General features: G+C 38.2%; 1 protein-coding gene across 1 annotated transcript in view; it reads right to left on the bottom strand.

Annotated features, from left to right (window-relative positions):
* Window positions 1–18,707, bottom strand: part of sema6bb (sema domain, transmembrane domain (TM), and cytoplasmic domain, (semaphorin) 6Bb) — a 122,512-nt gene that overhangs the window by 43,836 nt on the left and 59,969 nt on the right. Inside the window, exons 2-8 of the mRNA XM_039676967.2 lie at window positions 15,936–16,059; window positions 14,745–14,856; window positions 10,619–10,679; window positions 10,465–10,527; window positions 3,204–3,302; window positions 1,200–1,290; window positions 474–593 (exon numbers count right to left, since the gene is read on the bottom strand). Of these exons, the coding sequence (XP_039532901.2) occupies window positions 474–593; window positions 1,200–1,290; window positions 3,204–3,302; window positions 10,465–10,527; window positions 10,619–10,679; window positions 14,745–14,856; window positions 15,936–16,041 (652 nt within the window). The 5' untranslated portion in view covers window positions 16,042–16,059. The remainder of the gene's footprint in view (window positions 1–473; window positions 594–1,199; window positions 1,291–3,203; window positions 3,303–10,464; window positions 10,528–10,618; window positions 10,680–14,744; window positions 14,857–15,935; window positions 16,060–18,707) is intronic.

Raw genomic sequence — 18,707 nt, 5'->3', positions numbered from 1 at the left:
CTGTGTGTATGTTTCAGGTGCGTGTTCACATAGTAGGCTAATGCTTCTCAGACAGTGTGCCAGTAAACTAACTGTGTTCTCTTGAGATCTTGCGGAACCCAGATAGCATAATTACAAACTTTAATCATATACTATGCTGCATTTATTCCGTTAAACGTTTTTAACATTTTAACACAACAAGAAAAATTAGCATGTTATTTTTGACAGCCCTAATATAGCCTATTTACATATATAAAATGGTCACTTGTGACCATTTTAAGATAGTTAGCAGGCTGTCTTAGCAGGCAGTTGCCTATTTAGGTTTTGGGTGAAAAAAAGCTTTTTAACATCAGACATGACACATGCATTAATACACTTAACTGTCTCTCACATACATTATACATTCACAAACAGCATTAATATTACATCCATGTGCTGACTCTAGTCTGCACGGCTTCCCCTTCCCGTCAACTAACGTCTGATGTCTTCATTACCTCTAAACCATTTGGAGTCGTGTTTCACCGTGCGCAGGGCGGGATTGTCCCCCAGACTCCTGTAGATCACGGCATCAATGGCCAGAAAATCAGTCACTGTCGCAGTGTAGAGATTCCCCTCTGCAAAAACAGCACACAAACTCCATAAAATATACTGTATGTAGAAATATTATATAAAATATAATCTAATAATAACATATATAACCTCTCTAAAACTAATATATATAATAAAAAGTAATTTAATATGATATAATATATACCTTTCCCCTTTTCCATCTAACATATCCCCTTTGTGCATCAGAATACATGTTTCATGCATCTGAGTTATGCACATAAATTGATAAAACAACAGATATTCTTAGTTGTTTAGCTTCCTTGCCTTCTCTAATGGATCAGCACTGCCTTACAGACTAAAAATATGCTCTCAATATACTTTTGTCAGAGTAATGCATCTTCATATACTTTAAAAAAAAAGTAATTTCCTTTAGGTTCATCCAGGCAGGAAGCAGTAAAGCCATAATGTCGTGCAGGGAATGTGCTGGACAGCATATGTGCATGATTACATTGAGAGATACACATAAATATTGTTCATAGACCGACATGTAATTAAGTTAAAGAATAACAGCATTACCGCGCTGCTGTATTTCTATCTATACATAGTCCTTTAATATGCAGTCATGTTCACTGTGTTAAAGAAAACAACAGAATATGCTAGCAGAGTCTCACCTGCAAACAGAGCCACGTTGGCATGTTTCGGGTCATATGGGCATCTAGCCATCCCACTGACGGTTTCACCCACCATCTCAAGAGTGTCTCCCTGCATACACACACATGCAAAACACACTCATTAAGAAGAGACAAAAATGCCCAATGTGCAGAAAGTGAATAACTAACACTAACAAAATAAATGTTATCTTCCAAAATATAGAGTTCGCTAATACAAAAGCAGAAAGAGAGAAATAGTATCAAGTGTAGGAATAACACAAGCAGAGTTAAAACATATGCATAAAATGTAATTTCAGAAACATCCACAGGCGATTTATAGCACAATAACAGTTCAAGCTGAAAATTACTCTCAGGCCATTACATTACAACTAACTATAAATAAACCTGTGCACTCTCTTTCTCTCTCTCCATCTCTATCATACATGTTTGTCTCTAGAGAGCCTTTTAAAACTCTTGTCAGGCGTAATGTTGCATTACAGGTGTGCGATAATTCTTTTACTCAGATCTGCGACAGCGTGTTTCAGACCCGACAGACAGAGTTTCTTCATGTCCTCGAGAACTGCATACACAAACTTCTACCATTTGAGCTTATAAAACTTAAACTTTGTTTTTTTTTTTTAATGAGCAATCATTTCGCTTGATAAGACCCTTATTCATTGTCTGAAATTGTTTAAAGCCCTTTGAACAGTTTGCAATTTGCACTGAAACTGTCTTTTGGACCTTGAACCGTTTGGTTCCCATTGCAGTCCATTATATGGAGAAAAATCCTGGAATATTTTCATCAAAAACCTTAATTTCTTTTCGACTGAAGAAAGAATGACATGGATATCTTGGATGACATGGAGGTGAGTAAATTATCAGCAAAAGTTTTTTTTAAAAGTGAACTACTCCTTTAAGATCGGGGTGTCTGCAATTTTGCTCTTGAAGCAGTTTCTCAAATTGCTACTAACCAGATAAATTACTTAATTGAATTAAATGACTAAATTTATAAAATTTGTAAAATATAAAATCCTTTAAAATGTTTAAAGAAGAGCATTTATTTAAAACAGAAATCTTCTGTAACATTCTTACAAAAGATTCTTACTGACCCCGAACATACATAAAAAATTTAATTATTATATTATATTATATTATATTATATTATATTATATTATATTATATTATATTATATTATATTATATTATATTATATTATATTATATTATATTATATTATATTATATTATATTATTCCAGGCTAGAATCCGGCAGAGTGAATGATTAGTAAATATAGTTTTCCTTCATTATTCAGCAGGTTGTTTGTTATTAGTGTGACAGTTTAGAAGTCAGGTGCAGCATTTATGTTTCTAGTTGATGCGTCAGCTGGACCAGACCCTCCATTAATGTGACTCACGTACGCTGGGGGCGATAGAGTCACTGACCAGATGGATGGAAGGCAACCAACACACACGCATGGACGCACACACACACACACACACACACACACACAGAGTCTTGGATTCAAACAACGTGCCCTTTGAGTGGCATTACCATTCTTTTCGAATAAACAACCACGCACAGAAAACCGCATCTAGACTGATTAATGACAGCTCTCCGCTCTTGAGGTCATCAGAAACAGCTTGCTGCTTCTGGCCATATTGACGGTCAGGCAGGTGGAAAAACAGAGTATAAACAAACGGCAGGGGAGATTCTTTTTTGTGAAGTGATTCCCATCCGGGTCAAAAATTGCATAGTAACCCAATGAAGCCAGTCGGTTGAAATGATGCTGCAAGCAGTGCTCTGAAATGCACTGTGAAGTTTTGAAGCAAAAAAAAAAATAGTTAGGGAGAACAAAATAAAATACGTGAGGAATGTAATGGGCTGCAGAGAATAAAAAAATGTAATGAGAAAAATACAGACCCCAAAAACATTGACAAAGCTTTGGGGTAATGAAAGCACAGAGGGTGTGGTGAGGTTCTGAAACAATACATTTTTGTGCAAGTGTGTTTCAAGTATGCCGTACTCACTGTATAATTGGCACATACGGGATTGAAGGCGTTGGTCCCGCAGATAAACAATCCACCCTGCCGACTGAGGAGAACCTTCATGTAGTTACGGCACTCATCCTAAAATATAGAAGAAGAAAGTCATTTGTCTCCTAAATCATGCTCTCTTGAACAAATTCCCCCTCAGAATGACATCACATTTCTCAGCACTTTCAATTTTATTCCAAGGATTGTTTGCATCTGTACAAACAATTCTCTTGGCAAACCAGAGGCACGCCACAGTGAGTCATTCGGTTAAACCTCGGTTCAATTGAACGCACATGTTTGAGCCCTGCACCTGTGAAGGGTTTTAAGAGATGTGAAATAGAGATGGATTATGTTATGCTACCCCACGTGCCACCCCCCACCGGTGTACCCCGCGTGTGCCCGCCAGTGTGGCACCATTTGATGGGCAGCAACCTGTGGGCAACGGGACCTCACGATCACAGCAATCTGTTATCGAATGAAGAGAGAAGAGAGTGAGGACGTGTGGAAGCAGCCGGAGGGGGAGAAGTGGGAGTGAGTGTTATTCCAGATGCTCGGGTCCTCACGGGGTTTTTGTTTGTTGAGAAATGAGAGAGAGAAATAGTCCATGAAATCATTATTATCAAAAAATATTTAATTTATTTAATTACCTAAATTATTTAATAAAATATTTTCAGCTCAACTCCAACTTTCTGGAACCAAATGTGCCTCACATGTGCAGATTGATATTTAAACTTTTATATTTTTTCTAATTCACAGTAACGTTTAGATATTTAAATGTAATAAAACGTCTAGGTAGTGAACTAGGTAGGTTAGCTGATTACCTTAAAAATCCATAGATATCATAGTCAGTTCTTACGGCCGTTAACACTTTCTCTGACAAGCGGATGCGATGAGACCCGTTTTCGGGTTTGGTCACATGAAGCTTGGCATGAAGCCTGTTACCTTTCTCATTGTATCTACTTTAAGCATCCTTGAGCAATGGAAGGGTTTTATTTGTTAATGTATTAAAAAAAGTAATTGAAGCTGTACAAATTGTTTACTTTATTTGCACTATTATTTTGTTTCTTCATTTATTTTAATTATCATATTGCTTTATGAATACCAATTGTCATGCCAATAAAGGATGAGAATCAGTGCGAGGTGAGAGCAAAACAGAAATGCCTAAAATTGTTGGCGATAGATCATGAACTAACAGCATAACCGATAACGGCACATTAAATCACATAAATGTCAGCCCACAATTCATTGCTATGAGTGTGCATGGCCTGTTATTAGTGTTCCTGTAAGACAGATGCTTTTTTTTTTTATCGTATTGGCATTGTGTGTAGGTGGTGTGGGTGTTGTGATGCAGATGTATCTTGTGTTTGTGTGTTTAAGTCTCTGTAGGACCAATGCACCAAGACCTTATAACTCTACTCATAAAACCGATTCGCCAAACTCCTCCAAGAGTCCAAACACTTGGCACAGCTCCTGGTCTTCTAAGCGATAAAGCACATACCGCGGATAAATAACAACGGCCCTCTCGTCCTCCTCCAGCTCTTCAATCAACATCACCTGGTCTTTCCAATTTCATCCCCTCGTTTCATATTTTCAAAGAGGCTTGATTCATTTACACACTATTCATTAGTCCATTAAGGGGGTTCTCTCTCTAGTGCTGGATGTCCTCTGCTCAGTGTTATAGCACAATAGCACTTTCCTCGTCCCTTTATTTTTCCTCTCCTGCTACCAGTCCAATTATCCCTTTATCCTTCCTCTGTGTCCGTCTATAACCCTTTCCACTCCTGCAGCATTTCTCTTCCAGACTGTTCTTGTCTCTGCTTTTCCAATTTTCAGTAATTTATTGTCAAGATTGTAGCCAAAGCGCACACACGCACGTATGCACACACACAAGCAGAGACAGAAAAAAGTAGAAAGAATAGTACTAAAAAAACCATATATATATATATATATATATATATATATATATTAGACAATGGTAAGAAAATAACCGTGTCCAACATACAGTATGAAGTAAATTAAAAATTAAAAAATATTTTAAAAATTATTATAAAAATAATATTATATAAAAATATTATTTTTATTATTATATAAATAAAAACAAGGTTATTTAATTAAATTGCTCTTATACATGGTCTTAATGTGGCTTATAAGGTTGTGTAGCTCAAAAAAACAAACAAACAAAAAAACACAAATGCATTCCTGCATGCCCTCACCCAGTAATACATTTATCCTTTTCTGCTAAAGTGGAAAAAAGTAGAATGAGGTCTGAAAGGTTTTTAGCATTTCTATGAACTTCTGTGTCACAGTGTCTCTGTCTTAACCTCTCTGACTCAATTCTCTGAGATTCTCTGAATCTCAAGTCACGTCTGTTTTATAAGAAATAAGATGAATGAAAAAAGTCTTCTCTCTTCGACTTCACCCTGCCATATTTCTTCAGCTTACAGGACCTTGACTATCCCCTGCAAATTATCGCTGTTGGTGTCAAGTACTAAATTATTTATACCGGGTCCAAGATAAGTTTACCACCCAAGCTTGTGTGTGAGACAGCTTTAGTAAAAGGGCGTTGTCTTTCTGGCAGATGTTTTTTTCTCTCTAACAGATGCTGAGGTGAAACCGAACAAGTGAATTGCTCCTCTTTCTCTTCCTCTGTTGAGTCTCTAGACATGACATACCACACATCTGCGCAAAGTACTCCCTACATTCCTGATATCTTTTCATCCAAACACATTCTTTCAAAATGCAGTCCCACAATACTATCATAAACCATCCACAGACTGACATGGCCTCATAATGTGTCCAAAGCATGACGTCAGTATGAGATAAAAGATTTCAACAGCTGATAAAAGCTTAAAAACATTTTCAACTGCCAGTTTCATTTTAATATAAGACAACTATTATAGTTAAGGGTGTCGCGATTACGATTTTAGATCGAAATCGTTCGAAATGCGAGAAAAAATAAACGTAAATTTAATATAAAGCTATGAAAATGACACTCTGTGGCGTGGCATGGTTTTGAACAAGGTCCTGAGTCGTAGCTGGGCGCTGCGGACAGACGCCGAATGGCACCGCCGGTGTGTGTACACTCATATATAGAATAATGTGTTCGAATTTTAAAGACATGGCGCTGCGCTGCGCTTCTAGCCTGGTGTGCGACCCCCTTTAAGACAGAGAGCATCCTGATTGGCCGGTTTCATCTTTAAAAGCAAATAAATGTAAAAATCGAGAATCGAATCGAACCGTGACCTTAGAATCGAAAACGTAATCGAATCGAGGATTAGGAGAATCGTGACACCCCTAATTATAGTATTCATTAATATTTCGAATCAGCTTTCAGTTTTCATTTTGGTTTAAGTTTTAGTAATTTTATGTGCTTTTGTCAATTTGATTTATTTTAATTCAAATGTTTTATTTCATCTTTATTTCAATGAATGGAAACACTGTTATTAGTTTTAGTTAATAACAAAACTGTCAACTGTAACAAGCAATGAACAACATAACATTGTCGATCGCTTTATTTCTATTTTTGCGAATAAAGCTCATTTGTTTTTGCTCAATGCTCCATTTTGAGCATCACAAATGATGGCTGGAAATCACCTTCACCGTGAACGTCGATTGACTGGGTGGATACTGCACAATTCTGCACATAATTATCAACTACGAGCATAACTTATCTCTCACAGGAGTCCACTTAACCACTTTAGGCACTGTTCCTCATAATAAAAGGGTCATATTTACAATAAGCAAAGCCAACTCTCAGAAGTTTCCATTATATGCTCAGCTGAGTCTGAATCTCAAACCATGATAGAAGAGGGAATACTGTAGGAAAGAGCACAAGAAAGTTGTCAGAGACCTCTTTTTCCCCTGTCAATCTCCCTCTTTCCCATGGCAATATTGTCATTCTAGAATTCTTTCTGTAATTGCAGTGACAGCAGCTTCGGTCAGACTGTGACCATGTTAACAGCAGGGGCTAAATTAGTGCAAATCTGCCAGGGAACACAGAGTGGGGTGTTGTGTTTGTGGTTGTGTAGGATGTGTATGTTAGCTATAAAAAAGATTGACTAAGAAAGAAAGAAAGAAAGAAAGAGATGGACAAAAAGTGAGGAGAAAAATGATTGGAGTTTTGTGTATGTGAGAGAGGGATTGTGTGTGTTTGTGTTTTTGCTCTGGGGCTAATCCACGCCCCCTCACACACTTTGATGCTGATGGCTGGTGAACACACCATGGGCTAACATCAACATTGAGAGCAGTGCTCATTTATATTGAGAATATTCAAATGCAACTTGAATTTAAATGAAGAAATAATTTAGATTCAAAACAATTCATTTGGGTTCTTTTAGATTTACAATTCAGATTCAGAACTGGTATTACATTAAGAACTGTTCACTCCTATATACAGTCTATCTATTTTTTAAATTCAGAATTCCTATTCAGTTTGGATCCTTTGGATTCAGAATCCAGATTCAGAGTGGTTCTTTCAGATTTACAATTCAGATGTTTTTTAGATCCAGAATTTATATTACGTTTCGAATTGGTCACTAATTTTCAGATTCAGAATTCAGATTCAGTTTGGATCGTTTGGATTCAGAAATCGCATTCTGAGTGATTATGTTACACATACAAACAAAGACTGTACAGATTTAAAGTGTTTCACTTGGGTTCTTTGTAGATTTTCAATTCGGATTCAGAGTGGATCTTTAATATTCAGCACATCCATGCAGGTGTGTATAATTGGAAGTGCAATGAGCAGCATCAGCACATTATCCGTAAAACAATCTGACTAAGTGTTGTCAATCACAATGTGTCTAGAACTGGCATAGAATTTCTTTTCTGCAAGCACTGGCTGCACCCCAGCTGCCTTGCATTAAACCAGCTCCTGAGTCAGAGTGTGTGTGTGTGTGTGTGTGTGTGTGAGACAGTGAGAGAGAACATACTGTAGTTGCTTTTGACACTTGCAGTGAGAGAAGAGACTGCATCTGCATTCATTTGAGATTCAAAATGGCCTCCTGCAGATCCAGATGAAAGGGGCAGAGATGGGGAGATTGAATTTCCCTCCCAATTACAGCGTGTGGTCTCTTAGATCAGCCGTGCAGAAACATTTAATTACCAAAACCAATTACCCCAGTGGCAAATGTATCACAATGAAAAATGCAAGGACTCGCACATGAGAACTAGAGGACACTGTGTATTGCTGTACAGTGAGTGTGTAGACCTGTGTGTGTGTATCAGTGTCCACTCAGCGTGAGATCTTGGGCTCTGTTTAAGAGCTTGTCGTGTCTCGTTCATCTCTGCATGACCTCTCATGTTTAGAGACTTAATAACTCTAAGAGGGCAATTCTCTTCCTCTCTTCTTCCCCTCCCAACAGTCCCTCTTTCTCTTGCCCTTAATCCCTCTCCTTTATCTTATAGCCAGCTCACTTTTTAAAGGAGAAGTTCACACCCCTGAATTGTCATGATTTACTCATTCCAAATGTCATTATACGAACCATCTATGAGAATTTTCTTTTAGAATCTTCACAGAAAATAATTGCAAAAAAACCTACTGTATATTACTCGGCACTATTTTCCAAATCTGAAGAAATTTGTTAGCTTATTGTGACAAACACACCAAAATTTGAGTTTAAATGAAGTTATTCACTGTTCATTTGCCCCTTCAGTGAACTATTCATTCAAGAACTGCTGTGATCAAATCATTATTTGAACTTCAGAATCAAATCAATTTTCTTGTTTTATACCAATATTCATTCACAACCAAGTTTGATTTGTTTGCAAACTGGACTGATTTGATCATAAAACGTCAGCCCCACAATCTCACTGATTCAATGATCGTCAATGGGTCTCACTCTCACTCTCTCACTCCTCATCTATGTTGGTCTTTCTCTCAGTTTTTCCATCCATCCCTAGGGCAGACAGGTGGGGGAGTTGCTCGCTTTCTCTCTCTGTTCCTTTGCGTGTCTCATCTCACTTGCTCTCTGTTGTACTATTGTCTTATGCTCGGTCACCCAGATTCAATGTCAGGTGTCATTTTCAGTGTTAAATAAGTCATTTTATCTCTTTTTCTCTCTTTTCTCACCTGGAGGGGATTAAGTCATCTTCCCACACAGACACCTTTCAATAAAAACTCCCTTTCATTCTCATTGAAGTCAGACAAAATACCCAGCATTCCAGGAGACCAAGCAGAAAAGGTGTGTGAAAGGAAGATATCTGCAGTGGTCATGCGTGGGCAGCTGTGGGGACCGCTGGCAGCTTTTGACACCCTCTCTATTTTGCAGACAGCACAGGAAAAACAACTGATTTCCTAAAAATTTGCCACAGGCAGCTCTTGTGATGGCACCTTAGAGTGTGAGCAGGGGCAAAAACAATGTGACTCGCACAGATACGAGCATTTAACATGAATAATTGTGTGTTGTTACACAGTTTTGTTGTAAGTGTGTGTTTGTATGGGTCAGGTTTTGCCTACATTGCAGGGACCAGCCAATGTTGGTTCTACAATGAATAGCTCAATAAGCATGTAATGAAAAGCCACAACACGCAAAACCTTGAGGTGGATGGGCTACAACAGCAGAAGACCCCACTGGGTACCACTCATCTCCACTACAAATAGGAAAAAGAGGCTACAATTTGCAAGAGTTCACCAAAATTGGACAGTTGAAGACTGGAAAAATGTTGCCTGGTCTGATGAGTCTCGATTTCTGTTGAGACATTCAGATTCAGAGTCAGAATTTGGCGTAAACTGAATGAGAACATGGATCTATCATGCCTTGTTACCACTGTGCAGGCTGGTGGTGGTGGTGTAATGATGTGGCGGATGTTTTATTGGCACAATCTAGGCCTCATAGTGCCAATTGGGCATTGTTTAAATGCCACGGCCTACCTGAGCATTGTTTCTGACCATGTCCATCCCTTTATGGACACCATGTACCCATCCTCTGATGGCTACTTCCAGCAGGATAATGCACCATGCCACAAACCTCGAATCAATTCAAATTGGTTTCTTGAACATGACGAGTTCACTGTACTAAAATGGCCCCAGTCTTTAAATCTCAACCCAAAAGAGCATCTTTGGGATGTGGTGGAATGGGAGTTTCTGTGTAGGTTAGGGGATAGAATATAGAGTTTGTACAGTATATAAAATATGTCTACGTAAAGTCCCCATAAAACATGAAAACACAACGCGTGTGTCTCTCTCTGTGTGTGTACACGCATTTATACAAATATATAAATTGAAATAAATAAATGTGTGAGAATATCCACTCACCTCATGTTTTCCCTTCATTCTACAGATTCTGATGTCATTTTTGTTGGATTCCCATGTCCTCTTCTGTAACAGAGGGAACGTCAATAATGAGTGACTGTTCATTTCCATCATAAACATAGCATGTTTATATGTGTGTGTGCATTTCTGCTCTCACCTTGCTGTAAAACATCTCCTCTCCCACCACGTTGTCCAGCTCCACTCGGAAAAGGTCATCTCTGACACAAGCACAGTGAGAGAGAAAGAGCGAGAGACTGTGAACCACAACATAGCAGTAACACAACACTGGAGAACAATCCTTTCCTTAATCAGAAATGTCAGAATTAAGATCAAACATATTTTTTTTCAGTGAACAAATATCTGAAATCTGAAAGTCGTCAACCTCACACATTGAAGCATAATGTGTATTCTTCAAATGTTTAACAAATTGATATCACATTCTTCTTCCTACATAAATTCACCCAGATCTGCCGTCTCAGTGCAAGCACTCAGTTAAACAATTCACCACAGCCCGTCCTACATAATCACGATTCTTTGGATTATGATATGCCTGATTTCCCCTCCATAATTCATAACCCACCCCCACACTGCATGCATGTTGCATGCAGCTTCTCATCTTGAACACAGCATCCAGTGCTTTAACACTTCCTGCGACTACTTTTAATAATCTTTCTATAAACTTGTGGCGTCTATTAAAGTCTCTATGAATCTGATCTCTTTTAATCATTGCGTGTTTGGTGTTATAGAGTATCCTAGTTTGTGCCTGAATATTGATCCAAGGACTAAGAGCTGCCGTGCGGCCCGATGAGAGAGCACTGGAGAATTTCAAATCATGAGAATATCTCTCTCTCTCTCTATCTCTCTTTTCCTTCTGAAATGTTGTAATCTGTAAATTTGCCAAGCTCACAGACCAGCCCATGTTCTTGCAGTAGTATTGATCTTATCTTTTACAGACTTCCATCTGCATCACTGCTCTGTGGACACATCAACAACAAAAAAATGTAGACTATGTATGTGTGTGTGTGTGTGTTTGTGTGTTCTTGAAGAGAGTCTGATGAGATGGACTATAAATTATTCAATCCCTCTGTGTGGTTTGTTAAAATGAATCCCCCTTGGCCATTCCCTCTTTGAGCAGGGCGGCCCCTAAGTGCCCTGGTTAAAATTATCATACACTTACACAGTGCTTGCCTTATTTAGAGAGTACAAACTTTGAGCAGATACAATAATTCAAGCAGTAAAGCAAAGCTGGAGGTTGGTTTGGAGTTCAACAGTACTGTCACATTTACGTGCACAAAAAAACTGGCTTTATAGTTACACAAGGTTACCGAAAAACACAGATGGTTTGGACAAGACATGCAGACCATTGGCAAGAACAGAACACGCAGGGGCCAGTAAAAACTCTTTTTCAGTCGCTCCATTTGTACCTTTTCTTTTCTCTGTATCTTTCTTGATCTCATATACAAACTTGACTTTTTATCTTCTTTCAAAATTTCATGTAACAACTCGCATAGTGTGCAATGGAGATAACATAATAGGGTCTCCATCTAAATATTGAAATGTGAACATGCTGAGCCCGTTCTCATCCCAAGGTGTCATATACAACGCTTTTGCCAAAGCGTAGACATCCACCACACATGGCACCCTTTAGCGTCAAATGAGATGCAGATATATATGGGGCAGAAGGCGCCTCCTAGTGGTCTAACCCTAACCCTACCCCATACCTAAGCCTTCCATAACCGAAGCGTCTCATTTGACGCTAAAGGGTGCCATGTGCGTCGGATGTCTATGCTTTGGCAAAAGTGTCGTAAATGACGCCTTGGAATGAGAATGCGTTGAAATGCTAGAATAGCAGCAAACAGGATACAGAATTGCAATTTGAAGAAAGTAGAATTCAAATTCAAACTAGCAATGTCCAGACAAACTTTGATTGTTGGCTTAAAGCCTTGTTTAATGGTTTTGAAAAGGTTTTTGATGAATGGATTCCAATTGACTTCCTGTCTGATGTGGACAATTAATTTTAAATTTACAATTATGAATGGCAAGGGAGACGATTCTTCGATTCTGAATTTTGCACAACCCTAGCAATAAACTTGTTAAAAATTCTGATCTTTCCAAGTTTTAAAGAGATCAAAACTGCAATTTTACGTGGTCTAGTACATTTTTTTTACCCTCTGTCTCTTTTTAGCTTTCCCTATGTGATTTAGAGGGGTGGATGGGGCTAATTATATTTAACATTTAGGAGACAGCTAAAAGAGTAAGTGTAAATTGCAGTGCTACGGGAGACACGGGAGACGCGGGAGGTCTCACACCATTCGTCCCATGCCCTACGGCATCTGTGCGGCAGCCCGGACGGCAGCTGAGTCCATGATTTCTCTGCACCAGTAGAGGCTGTACCTCAGTCAGGCTGTTTCCATGACCTCAGAGGTCAGCCGGAACCTGTCCGCCTCGCTATTGACAGGTTCGAGGGTAGAATGTGTTGAGTTTCACTCCTGAGCTTAATTGAAAGACTTGACCTCTCGATGAGGTCAAACACAACGAGGTGGCTGAGGCTTGATTTAATGTGACTTAACCAGGTCGCCGCTGGCAATTTTAGTAGCCCTCCTCTAGTTACTCGGAACATTAATTATGTATACAGATCACAAAAGAAACACCTCATTTGTCTTATAGGTGTATTTATTTATGGCTTGGTCTGAATTTTCCCCCCCAAGTCTGAGGCTAGATTGCAGTCGCAGTTGCGTTGAAGTCGAGAAATTTCTGGAGGAAACCAAGTGTGTTTAAAAATATATATACTTCGGTCGTCTCATCCCTGACCAGGTGTTGCACAGTAATACTGTGAAGGGGCTGAGAGGCTGGTCGCTTTCTTGAGGCACGTTCATGAGCGGTCATGCTAATGCTAACAGGATTTAACCCGTCTACACCCCTTATCACACTTGAGCACACCGTTCAGACTTTATTCAGTCAGTCCAGGCTGTCTATATCCTTGACTTGAAACATAACTGACTCTCTCCCTCTCCTCTATCCAGTATTGCCTGCTTTTTATTTCATTCGATGTTGCCGTTGTTATTGAATGCTCCCTCTTGAGTCATCGGCTAAATAAATCATCTTTTCCACAGAGGTCATTTTCTGTTGGCTACGGCAAACACCTCCATTTACTTCAGACACTGTTAGGTACATACGGTTTACTGACTGCACACAGTGGGGCTTGAATTTCATCGAATTACGCTGGCCACAGTGGCATCACATTGGAAAGAGTATGCGAAACAGTTGCTCGATTCTGAGTTGAGTTTCTATAGGCCAGCTTCTAGTCTGGACATCTTAAGTCATATGGCGCTTTGTGATATATTTATTTTTGAGGTTTAATTTTTGACACGGTCGAGCAGGCAGGTCATTTCCTGACACGGTATGACAGACTTTATTAGAGTACGACGCCTCCCCTGCAGGTCCCCTACAAATTTCAGTAACTATCACCATATGTTTGAACTCTCCCAATGGACGTGCCAGCCATTTTTGGGAAGCATGCTGCAAAAATTCACAAAAACAGCTTATTTTTCTAAAGCGCCAAACCTAATGAAGTTTTATTTTTGTTTATCTATTCCAAACCCCCGGCTCCTGTGAGGTAGAAAAAAAATGCAAGAAAGCAAAAACATCATTGACCTTGTGACCTCTTTAAAGCCCCACTCTGGCCTAAAATCTTAAAAACACTACAGGTGTCCAATATTTACTTTTATAAGTTATAACCCAATGCCACCACAACAAGAAACACATCATGCTTCTTAAAGGGACAGTTCACAATGCCATTCCAAACCTGTATGTTTTTTTTCCTGAGGCTTACACAACTATTTTGAAATATATATGATTGAGTTAATATTTTATAATATAAAACAAAACCATATAAAATTAAAGTAAAATAATTATATAAAATTAATTAAAAATGGACATTATCACAAAAAAACAAAAGATATTTTGTCCATGCATTAAAAAAGTCAATGGGGTTGAAAACAATAACAAGAATAAAAAAAAATCTTCTTTTGTGTTATACAAAAGAAATAAAGCCATACAGGTTTGAAACTATAAGTAAATGCTGGCAGAACGTTAATTTGAGTAAATTATCCCTTTAAATAGCTTTGAATTACAATAGCAATTCAGACTCTTGATCTCAAAAGAGATTTTTGAGTGTCACACAATTTACTTAAACACACATCTCCATACAGATAATTACAGATGCCGGTGCAACAATAATTACAGGGTACGCCCATGCTAATCAGCATTATTTCACACCCTACCTGGCTCCGATATAAAGGGTTCGGTTGACCTGCAGAATCCTCTGAATGTGTAAGGGCTCCTGTCTGAGGGATGAGCGATGGGGTCGTCCGAGAAACACAGGATGCCTTACCACTAAAGGAAAACGAGGTAGAAGAGACCGTGAATGATAAAGAGAAAGGGTTGACAGAGGGTTGTATCCTCTTTTCATTGCACTTAGGTGTGGGAGAGGTGATCCGTTAAGGCGAGAGGCGTTCTTGTCACTTTTGAGATAAAAATGTTGACTGTTGCCTATGGTTGCTCTTCATTGGTTTTCACAGATAAACTCTGTCCTCATATGTTCGGCTTAGTCAAGTAGTGTTGTTACCAGAGGAGTAAAATTTAACCAAAAAAATATACTTATCCAGAAACCGGTTACCTGACATATTTAAATAAATGAATCAAACAATTAATAATATCTGGTTTTATTTGAAAGAATGAGTATTCCTTGAATTAGGAAAGGATCAAGGCAAGATTAGAGATATATATTTTTTTAATTAATCAGAAAAAATATAAACAAACAAACAAACAAACAAACATAAAATTGGCATTATTAGCATGTCGCTATTATTTACATTAAAATATACAGCTGCCTTTATCTTTTAGAAATTATCCCGGAACCTTAAATTGTTACTTGAAATGTTTAAATTTTAAATTAAAAAAACTATACAATTTTATAGTTGTTTGATATTTTAATGTAGTTGTATAAATGTAATATTAGAGTACAATAAAATTGTAATTGTCATGAAAAATAATAAAACAACAAACTTTTAACTGGTAAGAGACTTTGAGAAAGAGGGTACATCAAGTTCTCGATCATATCACTGCTTGCCGAAATTCACAGGCAAAATCCAGATTTTCTCAAAATAATACATTATAGTAATGAAATACAATTACTTGAGTACTTTACATCCCTGTTTGTTTCCCTCATCCTGTATGTGATGATAAGACCCTCCCTGGAGCTACCCAGCTCCTTGTATCTTTCTTGCTTTTCTCATCTTTCACCTTAGATAGACCTGAATGAGTTAAGCTGGGATGCATGGAATCAATATTATCGATCTGTGATCAATCACATGCCTGCTCTGCATAAGAAAGTGAAAGCTGAGAGCCTGACAGCGCAGACGGGGCCCAACCCTGATCCTGACTGACTGCATGTGAAATGGAGACATCATTACCTTCAGTAGGGATGAAGTTCAGAGGTCCCGGTTCCTCGGGGAAGACCGCACACACCAACCGCAGTAGCCAGAAGAGCCCGATGAAAGGTTTGGCCACAGTCGTCATGGTAGTGGAGCTCCGGCACTATGAAAAGAACATGCAGAAAAGAGTCAGGTGAGGTGGCGATCTAGCAAGATTTCTAGTTACATTGACTTTGTGAACAAAACTACCACTCTAATAGGCTGTAAAGCATCTCTATCATCACCCCAGAGATTAAGATCAGCAATTAAGTCATCCACCAATAGAATTCGTGTCAGCCAGCCCTAATGGTCCATTCGAAGTGGTGTGTCACAGAACTGTCATCAAAGACACGGGACCCAAGACTGAACTGCCTGGACGTCTAACAAAAGGGCTTCACACTGAGCCAGAAATGGGGAGGGGGTCAAAGCATGTGTGAGTGAGAGGCTCTGTTTAAAAACCTAGAGCAGCCCTGCTGTCTACTGCCTACATAGGCATAATCTTTACCGAAATGGACTTAGAAATGACTGATTTAATGCTCTACATAGGAAGTATCCTGTAGGGATTTTTAAAAAGTCTGTTGTGAAAGAGTTATAAGCCTTGAACTAAATCAACCAGCTATGAGGTGAATCACCACATCGCGAACTTAGATTTGAAGAAAAAAATATTAGAAAAATTGAATAAAAAGAAAAAAAAGGTAAAAAAAAAATAGTGTGATGTTGCTGGAGAAAGCAGGCGAAGGTGAGGATCTATCAGCAGGGATTTTAATGAAATAACACATAGAACAAATAATAATAATAAAATAACCATACATGTACAACAACTGACAAAGTAACAAGTAAAACACAACAGCTATTTACACAGGGACAAACAAGTTTAACTAGGAAATGAGGAAACAAGACACACCTGGGGGAGACTAATCAACATGAAAAACTACATAGGACTACACGACTTGGCACAAGACAGGAAATGACAAAAGTACACACAAGACAAGTGAAACACAAGACAGGAATCATGACAACAGAGCCCATAACAGCTTTAAGAAGGGACATATCTAGAATGCTATGAAACAATTCGAATGACAATCAAATTAAAAACGACAAATAAATATAAAACTATAAACGCTAACGTGTTCTTTTAGCATGTCAAGATTCTCTGATTGGTGGAAAAGAATCATGGATAATTTTGGATGGATTTTTACTTCTGGAACCCGACTGTTGCACACTCTTCCCACATGTTATTAAGTTAACAATGTCATACCGTAATCTCATTATCATAAAAATATTCATTTTCTTTTTTCATTCAGAGCTGAGAAGTGTCAATAAAAACAATCTATTTAATTTTTTTTTTTAAATCAGTTCAACTTAGAGTTTAACCAGAACAAACTTATTATTTTAAGGCTCACATAATATACTGTAGGTAGTCACTACGTTTTTATTTATTTATCACAAAGCTTGTGTGTGCCTGCATATGCGTGTACTTGAAAAAATAACAACTAGTAGAGATGGACTTTTAAATTGGATCTCTTAAAATATGATAGTTTTTCAGATCTTCTGCCCTCTTGAAAAAAGATGGCAGAAATAGCGAAGATGTGATGGAAACACAAATGTCACTCAAATTAAAGTGCAATACAATCTATGTGGAAAATTACCTCTGCACTTCAGAGAGGCACAGGGAAGCTCTAGAGAACTGTCACAATAGTATTTTCTGTAATAGTCTAACGTAATGGTAGTGTCTGAAAAAGGGATTTCAATGGACAGATGATACATGTATGCTTGTGTGTTTCGTTTACTGGTTTGAAAGACACCAACGGTATTTTAATAGCTTAAAAAAAACATATGTAAGATTGATGTATCTAGTCAATACACACTTCAATTGTCCACCAAGAAAAATTCTCAAATTCTCATGTTATTCCAATTCCTTTCCTTCTTCTGTGAAACACAAGAGAGGGTATTATAAAGAATATTTTCACAGTTTTTGTCCTCACAAAAAAAGTCTCCAATGATGTCCACCTCATCATTGGAAACCATTGACTTTCACAGTTTGGTGGTGGTGGTGGTGGGGGTCTTCTTTTGTGTTTCATCGAAGAAAGAGATTCATTGACTGAAACGACATGAGAGACTGAGAGAATTTTCATCTTTTTTTTGATAAATAGCCCCTTTTAACTTCAATAATTATCTTTTTGGCTTGGTTAAGTCAGAAGGAACAGATTCAAATGGAAGAGTTCAAGAAAATTTAACAACTTCACAGAACATAACGCCAAGCAGAGGAGAACATAAAGGGCCAATAATGGGAAAAAAACAGAATTTATGAAAAGACACAGCATGCTTTTCATACCTAATGAATGTACTGTTCAATGAACTGTTGTATTTGAACAAAAGAAGGGCTGGAAAACCTGGGAAATTACAGTTTGTCATGTGTTTCTGATATATTTTCCACAGTGGTCAGTGGTTTCGATAGCATAAACTCAATATAAGAATAAATAAGTGCTCAGCTATCCCTCGCCTTGAGTGTTAACAAGCTGAGAACATTTGCTTTGAAACTTTAGTGGAAATGCTGTTTGTTACAGTCACAGTGCAAACATAAACAAATCAGTGTCAGTTGAGCTTTTCACCACCACAGCGCTAAGATGACACGTACATGTATTAATATCTGACAGCCTCAATTTCTTTATTCAAAAAAAACCCTTCTCATTTTCCTGTGGCTAAGCACCAATTGAGTTACACAATGCAAAACAGCCAGCTCTCATTCGTCAAAGTGTGGCCTTGCTGTCC

Source organism: Pimephales promelas, chromosome 14 (genome assembly GCF_988280905.1).
Source record: "Pimephales promelas chromosome 14, fPimPro1.hap1.1, whole genome shotgun sequence".
Lineage (NCBI taxonomy): Eukaryota > Metazoa > Chordata > Actinopteri > Cypriniformes > Leuciscidae > Pimephales > Pimephales promelas.
The sequence above is the reverse complement of the archived record's forward strand: the minus strand, read 5'-3'. Positions and strand labels throughout refer to the sequence as shown.